The sequence below is a fragment of the Arachis hypogaea genome, chromosome 13, assembly GCF_003086295.3.
Source record: "Arachis hypogaea cultivar Tifrunner chromosome 13, arahy.Tifrunner.gnm2.J5K5, whole genome shotgun sequence".
Taxonomy (NCBI): Eukaryota; Viridiplantae; Streptophyta; class Magnoliopsida; order Fabales; family Fabaceae; genus Arachis; species Arachis hypogaea.
Window position 1 is genome coordinate 20775733 of NC_092048.1, and position 24174 is coordinate 20799906.

The 24174-nt window shown below is 31.8% G+C and overlaps 2 protein-coding genes across 2 annotated transcripts; one reads left to right on the top strand and one right to left on the bottom strand.

The window, feature by feature from the left end:
• Positions 1 to 1706: 1706 nt before the first annotated feature.
• LOC112737612 (external alternative NAD(P)H-ubiquinone oxidoreductase B1, mitochondrial) lies at positions 1707 to 6553 on the bottom strand. The gene is made up of 10 exons (XM_025787578.3): positions 6244 to 6553; positions 5431 to 5701; positions 5056 to 5259; positions 4627 to 4877; positions 3837 to 4056; positions 3536 to 3640; positions 3056 to 3319; positions 2853 to 2974; positions 2138 to 2257; positions 1707 to 2040 (listed from the first exon to the last, which is right to left on the bottom strand). Exons 1-10 carry the CDS (start codon positions 6336 to 6338, stop codon positions 1953 to 1955), a joined length of 1740 nt encoding a protein of 579 aa, XP_025643363.1. The 5' UTR covers positions 6339 to 6553; the 3' UTR covers positions 1707 to 1952.
• A 15079-nt stretch (positions 6554 to 21632) lies between these two features.
• LOC140177479 (protein FAR1-RELATED SEQUENCE 2-like) lies at positions 21633 to 23566 on the top strand. The gene is made up of 5 exons (XM_072210591.1): positions 21633 to 21665; positions 21768 to 22003; positions 22174 to 22265; positions 22713 to 22832; positions 22884 to 23566. Exons 1-5 carry the CDS (start codon positions 21633 to 21635, stop codon positions 23564 to 23566), a joined length of 1164 nt encoding a protein of 387 aa, XP_072066692.1.
• Positions 23567 to 24174: the final 608 nt, after the last annotated feature.

Sequence of the window (24174 nt, forward strand, 5' to 3'; positions counted from 1 at the left end):
GTATTACTTTCTGCCTTTTAGTATAGCTTCAGGAGATATTTCTGTTTTTTGTCTCATAACAAGTTAAGAGACATTTTTTTTTGTCTCGTAACCTGTTAGGAGATATTTTTCAATTTTGTCTCATACGCAACAGAAATAGAAATGGAGTAGAAGAGAAAGAGAGAATCACACCCAGAAGTATCTTGGTTCAGCTGCTAAGTGCAATGCAGCCTACGTCCAATCTCCATTACAATAGTGACAGAATTTCACTATAATCAACAGATTACATACACCAATTCTTCCCTAGAAACTACCCATTCCTATCCGGGAGAAGTCCAAAATCTATCCCCAAAACTGAACTTAACTTAGACAACTACCAAGCTTTCAATTGCAAAGTGCTAACCCAACTTGTAAGGGAATCCCTACAAGATCATGAAACACAACATACAAATGTAAAAAGAAATTCTTAGACATCTATAGCTTTTTCTTTAATTTTGAAATCTCTACCTTTTTTCTCTCACTGGTTTTTTCTTACAAACCTCACTCTATTTGCCTTTTTCACCATGAGACTCAAACAGACAAAACTAAAGAAAAGAATACAAAATAAAACTCATTGAAGGAGAAGAACTCTGTAAACTTTGGGTAGCTATGAGAACTCTGTGCTTTTCTCTCCTTACTTCAACCCTTGGCCGTGCACCCTTATTATAGAAGGGGAAGCTTCCAAGGTTGAAACTGGTTCAACCAAGCCACCAACATCTTTTCCATCACACAAAACCGGTTCGGACAGAGAGAAGAGAGAAGGAAACCGAAAGCAAATCAACATGTATTTACCTCTCTCTCATCTCTTCTCATCAAACTTCATCAATCTGAGCCTTTCATATTGACTTTGTCCCTAAGAAAGAATTCTGACCCTTGATGAACTTTTGATCCTTGACAGCTCCATCTGTTCCATTTTTGCTTCTTCCTCCACGTAACTACAGTAACTACCTTCTGTCTTGGATGAACAAAAGTGGAATCGAGCCATACCACAGAGATCTTCTTCTCTGACCGAGCTTATTGCTTCTATTTTTGATATGAAGATCTTGAATCTTCTTCTTCACATCTTGCCTTTAGTGGCAACAATCTTGCCACAGCCATGCTTTAGATCTTCTTTTCTCAAGGCCATCATCATCCTAATCTCTTTCTTCTTCCTAGCTCCTCTGATAATTTCTCTGATAACTTTTACCTTCTTCTTTCCTGCTGACATGAATGAAGAAGAGAGAGAGGAGAGAGAAGAAAGAAGAAACTTTGGAAGCAATGAATGAAATTAAACCAAATTAAATCCCACTTCCATTCCCCTATGCATAGTAACGTGTGGAACATTTAATGCAATCAAATCAATTTAAATTTTCTCTTTCCTGTTACCAATGCATGCATTCAATTTAATTAAACTTTGAATTTCATAACCCATAGAGAAAGGTAAGCGTGGAAAGCATGCTCCACTACTTTTTTTTTCCTTTCAATTTCGGACCAAGGCTTGTTGGTATCACAACAAAAATTAATTTGGGCTATTCACATGATACTTGGCCCAAATAACATTTGCAAAATAATTCAGCTACAATGTTTAGAATTCTTTTTGTACAAAGACTAAATATTTTCTCAACATATTGGGCTTATGTTACTTTTAGCCCAATAATCAAAATCTGCACACTAGACAAAATCATTAAACAAACAATTGGAAGCAAAAATCAAATAAATAATTTTTCTAATTAATATTTTTAACAATGTTTGATCATCACAATAATTTTAAGTTTTTCAAACTCATCGGTGACAAATTAAGTGGAAGCTGAAGAAGCAATTTTCATCCAAAAGATCATGGCAGTTCTCTAAATGTTACTAATAATTGTGCCTCCAAAAGTTATCACACTATACATGTATAAGAATGAACAGATACACTGCCACAAATTTATTCAGACTTTAATTTGTTAATCCCATTAAACACGACTTGAGTCTCTTCCAAAAATGAATCTTCTAGTCCAATCAGATATGACCAATACTCTTGTGCGCCAGCTCACTTGCTTGCTGTATGTTGTTCAAATAAAACTAGTTAATACATAGCATGATTGAGTTGGTAGCCGATATTTTGTGTACACTTAGCATGGTTGTACTTGAAGATTACCTTGCATATACAGAATACCAGAGCCATTGAGTGCTGTGACCCATGGAAACCCAGTCCCCGGGAAGTTCTGCGGCCGCTTGCTCGCCACCCAACGGTGCGAATTGCCCAAAATGCTTATACCTTTGTGACAACAATCCACCAACATCTCACTGATTAGTTGAGTTTAAAGCAAGGAAATGGCATAAATATCTTAAGTGAGCAAAATGCTAATCTATATATCTTTATTCACCCACTTGGTTATCAATTGTGAATCATGAGTTCATAACTATTTTGTGCGGTTCCTTACTTTTTGGTTAGTTCACTCTTCATATTCCATCATGAAATTACATATCTAACCAGGTTGCATGTTAGATTAGCACAAATAAAATAGACATTTATATATGAATTTTTGCAAACTTATGCATTTGTTTTGCACTGTTTCCAAGTGTCCCTTGCTTTTAACTATGAAGCAAACACTACTCACTACTATATTTCTTTTGTATCTCATTCAGCTTTTTTGTGTTGTATTAGCTAGTGGCAATGTAGGAGTAGAGTACGTGTTAGTAGTTGAATACCGTGTTGAGTACCTTTGTTTTTGTTTTCTTTGTGTTTTCTTAGTTTGTAGTAAGCTCTATTTTATTGTGTTGAACTCTTTTTTTCAAAATATATATATATATATATATATATAGGAACACAAATCAGACAAAACCATAACACAACAGAATATAAGGTGTACCGGAAGGGAAGGAACTTATGACGTCCGGTTCCTCTAAATCGCCGTGGACCTTCAGGATTCTCTTCACATTGATCCATGCGGTTAAAGCATCTAGCTAGATAGGTACCTTGTTGGGCAGCAACCTAAACAAACCAAACCAAACCTTTAAAAAGGAATCTTTGATAACAAGCATTGGGTTACTGGTGTGGTGACATAATGCAAACCTGTGCAGTAGCTGGAAGACTCTTCATCTGTGAATCCGCATGAGAAAGAGCCTGCTTAAACCCTTCTATGTCTATCTCTTTTCTTTCATTCCCTTGTGAATCTAACCACAGAGAGGTGAAATCAAGAAGATGCTTTTTCTTCATAAAAAGTTCAACTTGTGGATATCTTAATAAGATGTCATCCATCACATCTTGGAATTCTTCCAGGGTTAAGGTACCGGAGTTATTTTTGTCTGCAGCCGCAAATATGGCTGAGATATCATCCTAAAAACAAAGGCAATGAGTTAACTATGACATAGATAAACTCAACTGCGATTTATATCTGTCTAAAGAAGGTCTTGTATTTTCCTCCATTCTCATCCAAAAGTTGAAAGGCAAAACTGTATTATAAGTTGGTCAAATGTGTATTAATTTGAAGGAAAATTACAATTGACAATATATGCTTAATATTCAAGAATACACTTAGGATCAAAACGATACCATGATCTTTCGTTGATCTATTGTACAACAATCACCAACAGCATACACATCTTCACATCCTTTTACTCGCAACCATTCGTCGATTGCTAGTACACGTCTTTTACCCTGCACATAGAGCAAGTCTAGCTTATACAGGATACCCGAATAACAGTTGATTATGATTTGAAGGCAAGGTAAAATAAAAAATACCGATATTTCATGCGCATGTAAATAGAATATTCTAGACTATCTTACCCCAAACACAAGTAGTGAAGAAGAAAAGAGGGGCTGTGTTTTAGAAAATCATGGAATGGAGAAGCACCTGACCAACTTGTTCCATAAAGTCCCTTATAACAGGAATAGTTGAAATGCCAGTGGACCAGACAATCAATCCATGCGGCACAGAGCATATCTCTCCTGTTGATTTCACCTTCATTGTAATTTCCTTGTCGCTAACACTGATGACACGACATCCTGTTTGAACCTCTATACCGTCTCTTGAAAATTTCTGCTCAGCAAATGTACTTATTCTTTTATCAAACCTACAGGATCAAAGATCACATTTTGATGAGTCTTGGAAAATACATGCTTTATGAGGTAAGTAATACCAGAAACTTAAGAAAATTATTAATGTTGGCAGAATGCATCAAATGATAGAAGGCTTATGTTGTTGCTTGAGTTATAAGTTTCAAATAGTAAATACAATCTTCCATCAAAGCTAAAGAGGACCAACTACATGTTATAATTAGAAAACGGATGGGCTACGCGATTCATGTGTCAGTTACCGAGATGTAGAAAAGTTACAAGGAATATATCACCAATTCATCATACTAGTCCTTTTTGAATCAAAAGCACTTATCTAAAAGTTTAATTGGTTGATAACCCAAGTGATTTATGATGCCTGATAATGAAGCAGAGGCTAAATACCAATCATAATACCAAAACAAACACTCAAAAGTTATTCCACTATTTTTGTATGCCATGTTAGAAATAAAAAAAAAAGGAAGTGATTTTGGGATGTAATATATAACAGCACAACTAATAAGATAAAGACTACCTAAAAAAATGTGATTTGAGGAAGATAAAGTGTTTCAATTTTATGATTTTCTTACGTATTCAGGATGTGATCTCCTGATTGAATCAATGTTATCTTCACCGAATCCTTAACGGCTGGATATAAGTTCGTCAAATCTTCTTGGACATAATCATGGAGCTCTGCAGCAAATTCTACTCCAGTTGGACCCCCACCAACAACTACAAAATGAAGATTCGACCTTCGCTCTTCTTCAGATAGACTAGGAAGAACAGCCTTCTCAAAGCAATCTGTGATAGACAGCCTGATCCTCTTAGCATCCTCGATATCCTATATATATATATATACACACTTTGGATTAGTCAGAGACAGATTAAGAAAAACAAAAGAACTCTGATAATAACATTTTGTCATCAACAATTTCAAAGATTTACCGAATATTTGAATCAACAATCAGAACTTTTTGGAACCATAAATGATCAGATGTTGCATAAGAAAATATATTTACCTTCAGAAAGTGGCAGTTCTCTTTCACTCCAGGGGTGTTAAAAGTATTTACTTGTGATCCTACTGCTAAAACCAAGAAGTCGTAGTCCAACGAAAATTCGCCCCTTCCCACTAAGTTGTTGATATTGTCTTTACAAAAGACCTTTCTGTTTGCAGCATCAATCTTGACACACTCTGCCTCCCAATATTTTATTTCACCTTTATTCTACAATTTGAAAAAAGAAAGAAAATTTATACAAAAGAAAAAAGAAAAACCACACTAGTCATCGATTAACTACTCAACATACTCTTCATATCATTAGAAGACAATGTCAAGACACATGACAATCTAACATATCAGTAGTAACTCTTAGAGCTATGGTTTTGTTTCCTCCACCTTTTTTATTAAGGTCCGAACTGGCTCTACGATGCTTCGAGCTTCAACTGTTCCACAAGTGACACTGGGTAACAAGGGAGTGAATGCAAAGTAGTTCCGAGGCGAAACAACCTGAACATCGTATCGTGAGGCATCCAGATCCTTAAGGAAACTGGTACCAGCCCATCCTGTTCCAAGAACCACTACTTTCTTTTTTGGGGCTACATGAGCATCAATAATAGGATGTTCGCTTTCTGATCGTGATTCTGAGTATGCCACTACACCTCCACCACTGCAGTTTCCAAGGGCATATAGACTCAATCACACTCAATGAAACTATTGAACACATCACATATGCATAAAAAGAATAATGAAATACATTGATGGATTCATCCACACAAATGACCCTCCAAAATGCTACTACACATACATCCACAATATTGTTGTAAAATAAGTACCATACCATGTCACACTCACAGTGGAAGATCCAATTCTGTGAAATAGATCCTCTTATTTGCAAATTGCACATAGTATTCATCCCACTCTCACCTACAATAATTATTTCTTACATGTGTAGGAGGACAACCCATGGCACAAGAGTGAAGGTCAAAAAGTCAATACTTGGTCAACAGGGCCAGTAGCCTGAACACACATGGAGTAATTTTCTTTCTATGATTCTCAAGATCTCAGATTGGTTCTATCTTCCTAATATGAGACACACAAATAAAGTTCACTAGTCCAAGATTCCCCATTTCTTTGCAATACTCCAACATTAATTTCATCAAAAGCAGAAGAAAGAAAGAAACAGTATTGAAGGGTCAAAGAGAAAGGGACCTGATGCTGAGAGTGCAGAGAAGAAGAAGCTTGGAGGATGAAGGGTAGCCTTTGAGAGCATTGGAGGCCCTCATGAAGAAGGAACCCATCTTCATCTTAGTTTGTTGAGTAGTTGATGAAGATTTTCTTCAATGGAGTCACAGCAGGTAGGTGAATATGAAAGAGTTCAGAATTTGATAGCTCACACCAAAAGCGACTTTCTGATCTCTCAAAGTTCGTTTCTGTTTAGAAAGTTTCTCTCACTTTTCAGATTTGGAAACTGACATAGATTATTCTATGACACGTGTAACAAGGACGTAACCGCTTGGCAATAAAGTTGACTTGCAGAATAATTTTTCGTATTGGAGTTATTATTGTTCCCAGATAGTCTGCGAACAGATTTTTAAAAAATAAATAGTATTAGAAGATTACTAATTTTTGTGTTTTGTAATTATCAATTAATTATTAATAGTGTTTTTAATTATTTTATAATTATTAATTAGTCATTAATAATATTTTTAATGGTACGAGATTACATCCAATAATAAAAAATTACCTATTTTTCTTTTAATGATTAAATATTGACCACAAAACACAAATTATTAATCCTTAAACTTTCTCTAAAATTATATAGAGATAGACACGCGCTACGTTGTTACTCTTTACACATTATTATTTATGCTCTCGGTCGACAATTTTTTTACAAATGTATCTAGTCGTTGAAGAATAAGAAATAAGTAAGAAAGAATGAACAAGTATCTGATCTAAAGAAAGTTAAGATACTATGATTATTTTTAAATATCTATCTACTTAATATACTAAAATTGGATTTTCTCCCAATTAATGAAGGTGAAGTGTTGATTTCTCGTGATTCTATTTTCTCTCTAAAATAAACTTTCTTATTCTCTATTCTAAATTATTTTATACAAAATATCTTTATTATAATTATATTATAATTAATATTTAATGAATAATACATAATTATACTAATTTAAAAACATATCTTTATTATAATTATATCAAATCAATATTTAATACATTATTAAACTACTTATCAATTATCAATTAAAAATACTTTTAATCATTTTAATAATAATAATAATAATAGTAATAATAATAATAATAATAATAATAATAATATATAATAATGATAATTACCCGTGATATCATTTATTGAAAAAATATAACATAAAAAATATCATTTATTTAAAATATCATTTATTGTATATATTTCATAAAAAAAATACTTCACTTTTATTATTGATTAGAAGATAACCTATTTATATTTTGATTAATTTCATTTATTATTATTATTATTATTATTATTATTATTATTATTATTATTATTAATTTACAGAAAGATAAATTAATAACCATATTATTATTTATCAATATATTAATATTGATAATGATTACATACAAATTATTTAATATTTAATATTTTTATATTATTTATTTTTATATATTTTGATATATTTATAAATATTTTTTATTATTTTTATATGCTATATATTTACTCCTACTATTTAAAATTTTTGGATCCGTCATTACTTTTGAGCGTGTTTCTTAATTTATTTTTTATAATTCATTGAATACAATTTATTACAATAAATTAATTATATCAACTAATTGATTTGATTAGATATTTAAATATCACACGATTTATTATAATTCATATCAATCAAAGGATTGTAATTTATTATATCAATTATTTTAATTCATTAATTTATAAGGTACATAATAGCATAGATGATTTGTTACTTATAATGATTAAATACAATAAATACAGATTAATTTAGTTAAAAAAATCATTGTCTCATATGTTTTTCTATTTATTTTTTTAATTTATTAAATTCAATCAATTATAATAAATTAATTATATCAACTAATTAATTTAATAAATTATTTCCTAATTTATTTTTTTGAATTCAATAAATCAAATAAAATCAATTATACTAATTATTTGTATCAACTAACTGATTTGATTAATTCTTAAAAATATTTTTATTTTATTTATTTAAATACATGAATTATAACTGATTAGTTATTTAATTTTATTACGATAAATATCAAATTCTATTTCGAATATAAAAATATAAAATTTTATTCTTTTTATTTTTATTTTACCACTATAAAAGACCATATATGCTAGAAGAAAATATCATTCTTTTACCAATTACTCTTTCATTAGGTAGCTTTTACAATAATTCTTTTTCTTCCTATGAGGCTTCGTCGCAAGAAGTCAACTATCGTGGACACAAACCACCACACCCTCTTCAACTCCCGTGCTCATCATTCAAAGCAATATATGATATGTTATCCATGAAGCATTTATAGACCATGGTGTTATCATGTATGCATAAATAAAAAAAATTCCGTAATTAAGCTTAAGTCATTTACCTGTTTGTGTGGTATATTATAGTGTGAAATTACTTTCAATTTGTGTTGTGCAATGATATTATGGTCTAATTTAAGCTTTTGTTTTAGAACTGTGTTATAATTTTATCTCATCATTTTCTCTTAGATATCAAGTTGATGTATTTTTATTTATTATTATTGAAACGGATGTGATATAAAATTTGTAAAAAAAAAAAAATAAAACTCTCACACTTAGTTTATTTTATTGTAGTCTTTTATCTCTTCTATTTCTTTTTATTTTCTTCTTATTCATTTTATTTTTTTAAATATCATATAATTTATTATAATTTATACCAATTAATTAATTATAATTCATTATATCAGTTAGTTTAATTCATTAATTTATAATATGCATGATAAAATAGATTATTTGTTACTTATACGTTTATTCTTCTAAAATCTAAATATGAATAATTATATTTTTAGTTTTAGTTATGAACAAAATATTATTAATAATAAATGATAATTAACCACTCATACTTTTAATCAAAGTGTTTGGATGATTTTTATATTTATTAATATTAATTGTTGATTATTTTTTTCAATAAATTATATTATAATTTTATGTTAGTTCATAATTGATTAATGATTAATATTTATGAAGCTATGTTATTCTAAATTTTATATTTTATAAATATTTTGTTTAAATGTATTTTAAACATAAAATGTATTATTTTTAATAGAGTAAAGTATCGTTTTTGTCTCCAATGTTTGGGGTAAGTCCTATTTGTAACGTTTAAATTGTCCTATTTGTATCCTTAACATTTATAAAAGTGATTCAATGTTATCCTACTATCAATTATACTAACAAATTAGATTATATTTTTTAATTATTCTCACTTGGATGTATTCATTCTCAATTAGGTCTCATTTGGATGTGTTCGATTTAATATTATATCCACTATTTGTGTTTAGATTCAATTATGTCCCTAGAAAAGTGAATTATGTAAATGTTGTAGGAATTAGTTTCAAGATTTGATGAGCTATTTTTCGAAGTAGATCATCGATTCTATCTCAAACATTTGTATTCTAACTTCAAGAAGAGATTTTTAAAACTCAAACTAAAGCGCTCATGATGTGTAATTGACGACAGGATAACATTGAATCACTTTTACAAACGTTAGGGATACAAATAGGACAATTTAAACGTTAGGGACACAAATAGAATTTACCATAAACGTTGGGGACAAAAACGATACTTTACTCTTTTTAATAATATCATACTTTTACTTTTTTTAATTATTCTAAATGAATATTTTTTCAAATACTAATTAAAGCCATCCTTCCATTTGCTTTTAATAATTTATTATCTAACTATTATATAAAATTAAAATCGTATTAATGAATTTAATATTAAAGTTAATTTGATTTTTTATTTAGAATATTTTTTGATCTTTTTAGTCTAATCAACCAAAACTATTCAATTATAAATAGTCACTTCTATCTTATTTTATATTATTAACTAACTAAAATTACTAAAATTTAATAATACAATTTTATTTTATATTTTTATATTTAGTTCAATCTATCTAAATTATATAATAATTATTTTAATTTTTATATTTTATAATGTAATACTACATACATTAATAGTAAAATAACATAGTAAATTTTCATGTTTTAATATTAAATATAAAATTAATACATACAAAAATTTTTAAGCTTTTAAATCAATACGAATTATTGTAAATAATACTTATTTATGGCATAAACAAAGAAATACAGAATCTTAAGTTTAGCATATAAAAATTTAGGAACATGTTATATGTACAAATGTAATTACATAGTATTTTTTTTTCAATGGTGTAGACCAACAACTCTAATTTTATTTCACGGTCAAATTAAAAAAAAGTCGTAATTTTAAAAGTAGTCAGAAAAAAACAACAAAATTAATAAAAAATAGTTAACTTATATTATTCTATTAATTTATTTAATATATTAAATTATTTTTATTTATATTAAGATTAATTTTAAATATTTTAAAATAAAAAGTATAATTAATTATAATTTGCATCTTAAATTATGTTGAGTACATGATATTCTATTGTGCTGCTAAAAGTAAAAATGAGATAACAAATATAATTTTATCTCTTAATTCAGTATATTTATTTATATTTTATACTTTTTTTACGATTAATTTTGTATGGTGTTGGTATATTAAATAAAAATACCTGTTATAATAACAAAAAATAAAATAAAATTTCAATCAATAATTTTATATTCTTTATTTTTTTTAATTTTATTTTGAATTTTAATTTATTACTAAAAGGTGATGAAATTCTATTGATACTGAAATAAAGTTATAAAAAGGTCCATAGGGTAGAATAAATAAAATAATGTGATACCCACATTACAACATCCAAATGAAACAACCTAAGATCTAAAATGTTTATCTTTCTCTTTTTCACCGTCTATTATATTATCGATTCTATTATATAAAAATCGATTTTTTACATTTAATGATAGAGTCAAAGTAGCATGTTTTTGAGAGTGTTTCTTAATTTATTTTGTTTAACTCATTAAATACAATTAATTATGATGCATTAATTATATCAACTAATTGATTTGATTAGATATTTAAGTATCACACAATTTAAAATTATGTATATTAATTTGATTTTTATGATATATAAATTTAAGGAATAAATTAAAATAATATAACTTATTACTTATTTAATTTGAATACAACAAATACAAAATTAATTTAGTCAAAAGTTTATTATTTTCTAATTTTCTATACATAAAAATGACAAAATAAAATTGTAAAAATAATCTTTTTATCGTTTTTGCTGTTTTAATTTTATTTTCTTTGCTTTTTTTGTGTAATTTTATTTTACATTAACTTTGTGTATTTAATAACAAAATATACTCATATTAATTCTATCATATAATAATATATTTTTCTCCTATGTTAATCAAAGAATTTCAATAGTTATCAACTACATCTAATAAAATGACTGAGAAGTGAGAACTATGACAAGTTAAACCCAGATTCAAAATGCTGAAACGAAGGAAAGAAAACAGTGGATATATGATTAGAGAAAAATATATAATAACGAGAAATATACTAAAACTAGATTTTTTCTCCATCTAATAAAAGTGAGGTGTCAATTTCTCATGAATTCATTTTTCCTCTAAAATGAAATCACTATTTTCTCTTCTAAATTTATTTTAGAAAAATAACTTTAATATAATTATATTAAAATTAACATTTAACGAATAATGCATGATTATACTAATTTGGGAAAATATCTTTATTATAATTATATAAAATCAATATTTAATACATTATCAACTAATAAAAATGAAGTGTCAATTCCTCATAAATTCATTTTCCCTCTAAAATGAAAGCACTATTCTCTCTTCTAAATTTATTTTAGAAAAATATCTTTATTATAATTATATTACAATATTATAATTATATTACAAGTAGCATTTAATGAATAAGGCATAATTATAGTAATTCAGAAAAATAAAATAAAGTCCAGTAATTTCTATTTCGACTGCACACGTATGTAGAATAACTTTTAAGGAGTTACATATAGTAAATACGGTTGATGATTGTAAAACTATATACTAACATTGATATAATATTATTTCAGGTATATGTTTTGCAGGTATAAAAAAAAAGTGTTGAGTTATTTTTTAGTGGGTTTAAATTATTTATTGTTTATTAGAGAATTTTGTGCATTAGAATTCTCTAATAATTTATTATTTATTTTGAGCTGATTTTGATAGTTCTTACTTGACAGTAAAACAACATATAAAAAAATGTTGGTGGGTCTAAGTATTACTAGGTTATTTATGGTCACATTGAGTATATATGTTTGATTTATTGAAAAAAGTAAATTACTAAAACTAATTAATAACTATTTTGGAGTTAATACATTTAATACTAGATTAAGAAAAAAAATAAACAATACATAATATGTTACATTTTTGTTAATCAAATTATTATAATTCAAATTAATCTTAACAAAAAAATTTAAAATTATAATCTTAATCTTATCACGTGCATGGCACAGACTATTATACTTGTATTTAATCTATAATAAAGATGAAATACATATATAATTATCTTGTCTTTTAATGAGGACAAAATACGTATAAAATCATTTAGTTTTTATCTAACCTAAACTAACAAAATATATACTTATCTTTATAATATATATATAGAAAGACATCGAATTATTGTATTTTTATTCATTTAAACTTCATTAATAACAACTCAATCATCAAACTTTAAAATATAAACACATTCAAAAAGATCTATTAAATCTAGACATAATAACCAAGGTATATATCAATAAAAATATTTACTCATATCTGTGTGTGGGACAAAGAAAAAAAAACACAAGCATATTTGTATTAAAAATATCTTATTATAAAGATGTTAGGAATGCATACATAAAGTATATACAACAATAACTAACATCTAGATCACTTATCAAAAACTAACATCTAGATCATTATTTACTAAGTAAGGTGAACTATAAAATATTTTCAATAAAAATGTTGAATTATAGTTCATTTTATTACGTATCTCGTCCTTCATTTAAGATCGAATACATATTTATTACAAGATAGTTATATATATATATATATATATATATATATATATATATATATATATATATATATATATATATATATTGTCCTCATTATAAACGAAATATGTTATAAAATGATTGTAGTGTTTTATTTTATTTATGGACTAAATACGTATTTATTTTTTTTTACCTATTTTAGTTTTACTAAAAATGAGATACGTTGGTCGTTCTATTTAAAAACGAGATAAATAATAAAATATAAAAACGTAAAATTTTTAACGCGGGTCATGTGATGTCTGTAATTTTTATGTTTAATTTATTTATTTAAAAAAATCCCCGTTTGCAAACAGTGACATGAAAATGAAATAAACGAAAGAATAGTTTAAGACAAATAAATTGAAAAAAAAAAGAAAGGTTTAAGACCAAAAGTGTTGGAAAAAAATATTTAATTACTCAGTGTTATGATGAGTAACCGGAGATTAATGGGTTGAATTCGTTAAATTGGCCCAATCGTCTGAGGGAGGAAGCCCTTTAACTAGGTTCGCATCTCGGAGCCTCCGTCCGACTTGTGTACGTGCAAGAATGGGGGGTGGTACCTGCAAAGACACTCCGATACCTAAGTCAGCAAGGGTCTAAGCAAATTTTTTAGAGAGTATTGGAACTTAGGCTATGTTTGGTTGGAAGGAAAGAAATAGAGAGGAAAGAAATAGAAAGGAAAGAAATGAAAGGAAAGAAATTGAGTGGATTTTTATTTTCTTTAGATGTGTTTGGATGAAAGAAAAATAAGAAGGAAAGAAATAGTATAAAAAGATAATTTTACCCTTATGTTATAAAATATATTAAAAAAGTAAAGGGATAATATTGGAAGTAGAGAGAGAAAATTAGTTTTCTCTCCATTTTCTCTCCATTGTTGGAGGGAAAGAAAATTGGTGGGTCCCACTAATATTTTTCTATCTCATTTTCTTTCCTCTCCCATTTCCCCCTCAACCAAACAAAGGAAAATAACTATTTTCCTTCCAATTTCTTTCCCTTCCTTTTCCTTCCTCCCATTTTCACCTCAAACAAACACACCATTAGAGATACCTGAGGGGTGTTAGTGTATTTATAGTGGTGAACCAATAATCACCGTTGGAGTAGTTCCACCTTTTAAGGTGGATAACCATCCCTTTATCTTAGGAAAGTTGGAATATGGCTCTTGGAAGTGGGTCGAGAGATTTTAGGGGCAGTTACTTATTTGAATAAGTGTTATCTGCCAGCTAATCTTCACCTCCGACTTCCTTGGAGCAAGCGTGGTTAAATCCGACTTCTTGAGAGAAGGTCGGTGTTGAATGAGGGTCAATCTTTGGATTGGGCCTTAAGTTGGACCTAAGCCTTAGTGTTGGGCCTTAAGTTAAATCTCAGTATTATGCCTGCACCGTTTCCTATTTTGTTTGAGGATCCATCTACATATAGCTCCCATGTAGTGGATTTTTCCTCTTGGTCCCCTGCATATTCTGCTACGAAGTCGGTGAGGCATTGGGCTTTTATTGCCGTCCGAGTTTCGTATTGTAGGTCGAACTCGGATAGCTCTATTGCCCATTGAACCATTCTACCCGCAATATCCGTCTTCTGGAGGATTTGCTTTATGGGCTGGTTCGTTCGAACTCTTATTATGTGAGCTTGAAAATAAGGCCGTAACCTTCGAGAGACTACTATTAAGGCATACGCAAACTTCTCGAGTTTTTGATACCTTAATTCAGGGCCTTGTAGGACTTTGCTGGTGAAGTATACAGGATGCTGCCCGACATCGTCTTCCCGTATTAAAGCTGATGCCACCGCTTTGTCTGCTACGGACAAATACAAGATGAGTTCTTCCCCAACTTTAGGTCGGGTCAGAATAGGAGGTTGGCTTAAAAACCTTTTGAACTCCTGGAATGCTTCTTCGCACTCAGGGGTCCATTCGAACTGGCATCCTTTTCTTAGTAGAGAGAAGAGTGGTAGGGATCTCAATGCTGATCTCGCCAAGAACCTGGAAAAGGCGGCAAGTCGGCCGTTCAGCTGCTGGACCTCTTTTAAGCAAGTCGGGCTTTTCATTTCTAAGACTGCTTTACACTTGTCGGGATTAGCTTCAATTCCCCTTTGTGTTAGCATGAATCCTAGAAATTTTTCTGCCTCCACCGCAAAGGTGCATTTTGCAGGATTTAGCCTCATCCCGTGCATCCTTATGGTGCTGAAAACTTGCGAAAGGTCAGCCAGGAGGTCGGCCCCATCCTTGGTTTTTACTAGCATGTCGTCTATGTAGACTTCCGTCAATCTCCCAAGGTGAGGTGCAAACACCTTATTCATCAGCCTTTGATATGTGGCTCCAGCGTTTTTCAGTCCAAAAGGCATGACCACATAGCAATAGTTTGCTCTAGGCGTGATGAATGATGTTTTCTCTTGATCCGGCTTGTACATCGGGATTTGATTGTATCCCGAGTATGCATCCATAAACGACAAGTACTGATACCCTGAGCTGGAGTCTACTAGGGTATCAATGCTTGGGAGTGGACATGGGTCTTTGGGACACGCCTTGTTCAGGTCAGTGTAATCGACGCACATCCTCTACTTGCCGTTTTGTTTTTTGACTAGCACCACATTTGCCAGCCACGCCGGATATTTGACCTCTTTGATGAACCTGGCTTCTAGGAGGACTTGCACTTGTTCTTCCACTACTTGAGCTCATTCAGGTTCAAGTTTCCTTCTTTTTTGCTGAACAGGTCGCGAACTGGGGTATACTGATAGTTTATGCGACATGAGTTCGGGATCTATCACTGGCATGTCGGAAGCTTTCCAGGAGAAGAGGTAGGAATTTTCTTGTAGGAGCCTTATAAGCTTTTTCTTCAAATCTTCTTTCAGGTTGGCTCCTATGTTTGTGTTTTTTCCTTCCTCTTCTCCGACCTGTACTTCCTCAATTTTTTCCCCCGGGTTGTGGTCACAATTCTTCCTTGGCTCGGACCCCTCCGAGCTCAATGGTGTGCACCTCCTTGCGTTTTTCTCTCAGGTTCAGGCTTTCATTGTAGCATCTCCTTGCCAATCTCTGGTCTCTCCTGATCGTTGCTATTCCCTCTGGTGTTGGAAATTTCATGTAGAGGTGAGGGGTGGATACCACTGCTCCGAGCCGATTTAGGGTAGTTCTGCCGATTAGGGCATTGTAGGCTGACCCCACGTCGACGACTATGAAGTCGATGCTCAGAGTTTTGGATTTTGCCCCTTTTCCAAAAGTTGTGTGAAAGGGGTATGAATCCTAGTGGTTTTATTGGTGCATCCCTCAGTCCATACAGGGTGTCAGGATAAGCTCTTAACTCCTTTTCATCCAACCCCAGCTTATCAAATGCCGGTTTGAACAGGATGTCGATTGAGCTTCCCTAATCCACCAGGGTTTTTTGAAGATGGACATTGGCAAGGATCATAGTTATCACAACTGGATCATCATGTCCAGGAACGATTCCTTGCCCGTCTTCTTTAGTGAAAGAGATAGTAGGAAGGTCGGGAGCTTCACCCCCGACTTGGTAGACCTCTTTCAGATGTCTCTTACGAGATGACTTTGTGAGGCCACCTCCACCGAATCCCCCCGAGATCATATGTATATGTCTTTCCGGGGTCTGTGGTGGTGGATCTCTTCGGTCCTCATCATCTCGCTTCCTCTTCCCATGATGATCCGACCTTTCAACGAGATATCTGTCCAGCCGACCTTCTCTGGCCAACTTTTCTATCACATTTTTTAGGTCGTAGCACTCGTTCGTTGAGTGACCATATATCTTATGGTACTCGCAGTAGTCACCTCGACTCCCCCCCCCTTTTTTATTTTTGATGGGTCTAGGGGGTGGTAGTCTTTCAGTATGGCAAATTTCCCTGTAGACATCAACCAGGGAAACTCGTAGAGGAGTATAGGAGTGATATCTCCTAAGCCTTTCAGGGCCGATTTCTTCTTTTTTTCTTGGGCTCTCTTTCTTTCTCTTTTGATGAGTGAGAGTGCCCAGGTCGCCAGCTTGGCTCTCGAAGCCTGGCGTTTTTCTCCATGTTGATGTACTTCTCAGCTCTCTCCTGTACATCACTTAGGGAGGTCGGGTGCCTTTTTGATATGGACTGGGAGAAGGGTCCTTCTCGAAGTCCATTTACCAGGCCCATAATCACTGCCTCCGTGGGCAGGTATTGAATCTCCAAGCACGCTTTATTAAACCTTTTCATGTAGTCCCTTAAAGGTTCTCCGACCTCCTGTTTTACTCCCAAGAGGCTCGGTGCATGCTTTACTTTGTCCTTCTGGATGGAGAATCACATCAGGAAATTTCGCGAGAGGTCATCGAAGCTAGTGACCAACCTTGGGGGAAGGTTATCGAACAATTTCATCGCTGCTTTCGACAAGGTGGTCGGGAAAGCCTTGCAGCGAGTAGCATCAGAAGCATCAGTCAGGTACATCCGACTTTTAAAGTTGCTTAAATGATGCTTTGGATCAGTGGTTCCATCATAGAGGTCCATGTCAGGGCTTTTAAAGTTCCTTGGAACTTTTGCCCTCATTATGTCCTCGCTGAATGGGTCTTCTCCCCTAAGGGAGAATCTTCTCGGTCGCTACGGGAGCTTCAATTTTTGAGAGCAGACTCCAGCCTTAAGAGCTTTTCTTCTAGCTCTTTTCGTCGCTCTATCTCGTTTCTCAAGTTTCTCTCTGCCTCTCGCTGTCGTTCCAGCTCTTGCTCCAACTATTCCAGGCGCCCTTGGTGGCCGTGGAACAATCCCATGAAATCAGCTGCGTGGGGTTGTCCTTCCTTTCCTGATTTGCGCCCTTCACAGAAGAGTTTGTTTTGGGATTTTTCAGTCCTGAGGTGCCTTCTTTATGCTGATTGGTCACCCCTTGGCGAGCGTCGACATCCTCATTGTTGTTTCCAACGTCCAGATTCTCTTGCTCAGAATCAGACGCTGTGTGGCCATCTTCGGATGAATTGTCTGCCATTACTGGTTGATCTCTCGGGTCCCCGGCAATGGCGCCAATGTTACGATGGGTAACTGGAGATTAATGGGATGGATTTGTTAGGTTGGCCCAATCGTCTGAGGGAGGAAGCCCTTTGACTAGGTTCGCGTCTGGGAGCCTCCGTCCGACTTGTGTACGTGCGAAAATAGGGGTGGTACCTGCAAAGACACTTCGATGTCTAAGTCAGCAAGGGTCTAAACAAGTTTTTTAGAAAGTATTGGAACTTAGAGATACCTGAGAGGTGTCAGTGTATTTATAGTGGTGAACCAATAACCATCATTAGAGTAGTTCCACCTTTTAAGGTGGATAACCGTCCCTTTATCTTAGGAAAGTTGGAATATGGCTCCTGGAAGTGGGTTGAGAGATTTTAGGGGCAGTTACTTATTTAAATAAGTGTTATCTGCCAGCTAATCTTCACCTCCGACTTCCTTGGAGCAAGTCGTGGTTAAATCCGACTTCTCGAGAGAAGGTCGGTGTCGAATGAGGGCCAATCTTTGAATTGGGCCTTAAGTTGGACCTAGACTTTAGTGTTGGGATATGGTATGAACAATCAGCTTTCAGGTCGTGTGATTGTGTTGAATAGATCTCATGAATGAGAGTGAGTATTATTTTTTCTTTTTCGTAATGTTGATTTTGTCCAAAACAAAAGAGCTGGAGGAGGACCATTTATTCATCTTGTGCTCATTATTGTCTCTTAGCAAGTTTGATATTTCAACAAAAATTGAATTTTCCATTTTATTAGGAAACTAGATTGAGGATGCGGATCTAAATCTTTTGTTATTTCAAAGGTTCTTTTGATAAGTCATATATAAATATTTTTCCATTGAACCTAAAGATACATTTTTTCTTTTTTAAAGTAACTTAAAAGATACATGTTAATCTTAGTAAACAGACTAATATTTTTATCAATAATATTATGTATATATTAAAAATTAATTATCAAATTGGTCTATGATATAAAATATATATTAGAATATAAAATATTTATTAAAATTAAATTAAATAACACATATTTATATACACATAATATTTTTTTATTTTTATTAGTGTCAAATCTTTATATAATAATAATAATAATAATAATAATAATAATAATAATAATAATAATAATAATAATAATAATAATAATAATATGTAAATTCTATATTTACCTTCACTTTCAATGACAAAGAAAAATTAATTATTTTTTTATAATTTTTAGAATAAATCATATAAATAAAATAAACCGATCATAATATTACACAAATATTCTATATCAAATTAGTTATTTTTTTATCCTAATTTAATTTATGTAAATCGTTATAGCTAACAACGAATTAGGGTTTTCAAGTAAATTGTGCGAGACGGTCACGATTTAAGTTACTTGGAGTATATTAAATAGGGAAAAGTTTGGTAATCAAAATTTTTTATCTATAATTAGTTAAATTTTTTTAATTTATTTTATTTACATCACTTAATAACAGTTTTATTTTTTATCCTACTCTCTTATCATTCCACTTATCATATTCTTATCAAATCCACTTATTAATGATATTAATTATAAAATCATATCCCTTTTTATTAGGTATTCTTGTAATCAATACTTAATATTTCTTTTTATAATTTGATTTTTATATATAAAAATACAATAAAGATTAATAATAATAATAATTAAAAACGGTAATTATAATATCAATTACATTAAATAATTGCAATTGATTCTTTGTCCGTTATGGTATTTATTATCAATTATTGGAGATATGAAACATGAAATCTACTCTAATATATACCTTATGTTAATTCAATCATGTTCATTCAAAAATCATAAGAATATTATAAGCACAATAGTGTATAAACTAAGAAAATTTTACAAGAAATCGTCTTTATCATTGCAATTTGTATGACAATTGAATTCGACCTTAATACAGTACCTAGGCAGAAGGTGCTGAAGAATTTGAATAACAGACGGACTCACCCGACGAGATTGTTGTCAGGCAATCAATTTCTGAGAATATGGAAAACTACACTAGCTCTGATGAGGTATAGTAATAACCCGAATTATTTTTTGTGTATTTTTACGCGCATTTATACCTATATTGTACTATTTAGTGAACTGCTAATTTTAGCACTTTAGTTATATGCATAACATTCTTGATCATTATTTGTTTGCTATTTATGTAAAGAAAAATAAAATTTTTTATTATTTTTGTTATTTTTTTTTAATTTTTAAAAATATTTTTATCATGTTGATCTCTAAAATAAGAAGTATTTTTTTTAGTATTTAAATTTTTTTGTTGGTAATTAGTATTTAAATCTTTTGAATTTGCTCACTAATTTTTTTTTGTTAAATAGAAAAAGGAAACAAATAAGACAACAGGAAGAAAAAACTAAGCATTATAGTTTATTGGTCTAAAATCCTGCCAATTATGGCTTTTTTGTTTTTATTCTGTTTATTTTTTTTTGCATACGTGGACGAAAGAAATAATATTTATTTAAATAAATATTTATGTTATTTTTGATATAATTAATCATGCTTTTAATTCCTTCTTCTTATGATTAATTAGTTACTAAATTATGAATTTTTTTTATTTTAATTTGCTTAATAATAATAATTTTTTTAGAAAATTTAAAATAAATAAATATATAAAAATTATTTTATCATGACCAGCCCATTAATCTATAAAAAAAATTATAAAATTTTTATATTATTTTTTTAAAAGATTGGAACATTTTATTTTATTTATGGACAAATTTTTATTAGACAAAAAAAAAATCAAAACAGACATATCATGTTTTTATGTCTATATATAAATTATTATTTCTATTGTTATTATTATTTCAACCACCAGCACAATCATACAATGTTCATTGTATCGAGTATGATACTAATTGTATCCTCATTTATACTTATATTGTACTATTTAGTGAATTGTCAATTTTAACACTTTATTTATATGCATAACATTCGTGTAAACTTCATACTTTATGCAATCAATAAGTTCATATGAATAACATCCATAATTACACGAAGTTAACATCCACGTTAACATATATAATGGCATGAAATTAGCACCTAAAAATTATAATAGTGTGTTTTATTTGTTAACTCGATAGTGAAATTAGCCACTTTTGTATAGTTAACTATTAGGTAGAGTTTCATTTATTTTCTTCTTCTTCTTTTTTTTTTAGGTCATAAACTAAGCTATTGGTGATGAGGAGCTAGAGCCCGAGGAGGGAATGTGCTTCGGCACATTAGAAGATGCGCGTGCATATTATTACCGATATGCGGCTAGGACTGATTTTGTCGTCAAAATAAAACCACCGGTTGGGAGACTAAAAACGGTCAGAGGGTGGTTGTTAATCAGGCTTTGCATTGTAATGGAGATGGATACCGCACATCCCGTGTAAAGGCACCCAAGAGAAGGAAAACGGTGGCCTCAACAAACTGCAAAGCCCGTTACTATTTGGCATTAGATAAGATGACAGGGCAGTGGAGGATTTCTCGAGTAGAGGTATCCCACTCACACCCGCTTAATCCGAAGCTATCTGGAATATTCTCAACAAACCGTCAGAAGAACCTGATACAGCAAAACGACTAAGCTGGTATTAGACAGAGTAAGACGTACCAGGCACTAGCCAATGTTGCCGGTGGCCCTGCCAACCTCACCTTTACAGAGAAGGATGTTAGAAATTACATTAGTCGTTACTTACGCATTTCTGAGGATGAGACGGATCCAAAAGAGTTACTTACGCACTTCTCATGGATGAAGGAGCTCAATTCGAACTTTTTCTTTGAAATAGATGTGGACGAAAACCATAGCCTTAGAAATGTGTTTTGGACCGATGCTCGGTGTAGAGCTGCATGAGAATATTTTGGTGATGTCGTGACATTTGACACTACTTACAAGACTAATAGGTACCAAATTATTATTTTTTTGTTCGACTTAATTAGATTTTTTTTCATCTAAGGCATTTGGATTTTACACCTACTTTACATGTTTTTATATTTCCATTGTTTAGGTATGATATGCCGTTTGGGTCTTTCGTAGGTGTTAACCACCATGGGATGTCTACGCTTCTTGGGTGCGCATTATTGCGGAATGAGGACACTCGTACATTCCAATGGCTTTTTCGTACTTAGTTGAAGTGCATGGGTAATGCCCCATATGTGTTATAACAGATCAATCCCTGCAGATGCGTTCTGCGCTAGAGACCACATTACCAAACACACGCCATAGATGGTGCATATGGCATATCCTAAAGAAGATATCAAACAAGCTAGTAGGTTACCGTTGTTTCGATCAACTCAACACATGCATGAAGAGGATTGTGTTTGAATCCAAATCTAAGGACTCATTTGAGAGAGATTGGCATGATTTTATTGAAGAGTATGACCTCCACAATTCTAGGTGGCTAAATGGTAGTATAATCTTCCGGTTTATTGCTGGCTCTGTGTGCTTTCTTTATAGATGTTATTTTATAGTCAATATGGATGTTGCACTTATGGATTAACTTACGCTATTTTTTTGCATTTTTTTGTTTTTTCTATTCATTGGCAGATATATTTGCTGACCGACATATGTGGGTGCCAGTATTTTTCAAGGACGAATTCTGGGCTGGCATGAGGAGCACACAGCGTAGTGAGAGCATGCATTCAGTTTTCGATAAGTACTTAAACAGTAAGAGCTCTTTGTTGTAATTTGTTCACCAATACCAAAACTGTGTTATAGACAAGGAACAAAAGGAGCTTGAGTGTGACGATGCTGCTGATTTAAAGGGGATTATCCCTTGTGTTTCCAGCTCACTAATAGAGAAGCAGTTCCAGAAAGAATATACAAATTCCATGTTTCGAGACGTTCAGGATCAATTTATAAAAAAGGCCGATTGTGACATCTCCTCAATCAACCATCATGGCACAAGTATAGTTTGTGAAGTTGACCAACAAAAGATGGTGTTTGACATGTTAGTGTATAGCAGATACCAAGTCGTGTATTACTCGCAGTTATCAGAAGTTCAATGTGATTGCTTTATGTTCCAATCGAATGGTATTCTATGCTGCCACAGTCTTGCTGTTCTTCTATATTTTCGTGTAACAGCAGTGTCCTCACAATACATTCTATCCCAATGGAGTAAGAATATTAGTCAGAGACACACATACATCAGGAGTAGCATTGACATAGACCATTCTGATGAAAGCATGACCATTTTTAGGAAATTGTGTTATGATTTTTACAACGTTGCTCAGGAATTTGTGGCTACTCTAGAGGTTGCTGCTATATTGCGTGATGCCATGGACAGTGCTTGGCACAAGCTCAAAGAACACAAGGAATCCGAGCATCAAGCTACACATGTACCAACTGCAATTAACTCACATACACATGATGAGTGTCCCGTTAGCATGGATGAGCTATAGGGCCCACGTCGTATTCCTACGCGAGGTCGTCCAACGTCCACCAGACTTGGGACAGATCTAGAAAAATCTATTAAAAAGAGGACACGCAAACACAAGAACACTCACAATCACAACAAGGTAAATATGAGATCTACCTTTTTTTCATGTCATTTGTTTATTTTAAGTGTGTTGAATGGATGATAACTTATGATGTTATTTTTCAATATGATTTGTGTGTTAAGTGACCTAATGGTAATGCACAACCATCTCCTACCAATGTGTCATCAACCTACAAAGATACGCAACGGGCTTGTTCAGAAATGACAGACAATTTGGCTACGCACTCAGGTTCCTTCATATCACTATTGAATTCATTCTATAATGCTGAACAATTGTGTATGTATACCTAGTGTATTTTTCATAGCATTAATGTCATGTCCATTTATTTATTGTTTTCTCTTTGTTTTGTTTTTAAATTTTTTTCCACAAAAAGCATTTTTGGAGGATTCGAAGTTTAGCAACACTACATATCATAAGCATTAGAGTTTAGCAACTATTTTGTACTTTGCCCATGCTTTAACGTTATTTTACGTTATCATGATTTGGTGGTTTATTAGGTTGGTTTTATA

Coding starts and splice junctions, on each gene's coding strand:
- LOC112737612 (XM_025787578.3), bottom strand. CDS start 6,338: ATGAAGATGGGTTCCTTCTTCATGAGGGCCTCCAATGCTCTCAAAGGC. Junction 3,320..3,535: donor TAGATCAACGAAAGATCATG/GTATCGTTTTGA, acceptor CTTTGTTTTTAG/GATGATATCTCAGCCATATT. Junction 2,041..2,137: donor TGGTATTCTGTATATGCAAG/GTAATCTTCAAG, acceptor AACAACATACAG/CAAGCAAGTGAGCTGGCGCA.
- LOC140177479 (XM_072210591.1), top strand. CDS start 21,633: ATGACAGGGCAGTGGAGGATTTCTCGAGTAGAG. Junction 21,666..21,767: donor GGAGGATTTCTCGAGTAGAG/GTATCCCACTCA, acceptor GGTATTAGACAG/AGTAAGACGTACCAGGCACT. Junction 22,004..22,173: donor GTGTTTTGGACCGATGCTCG/GTGTAGAGCTGC, acceptor TCCATTGTTTAG/GTATGATATGCCGTTTGGGT.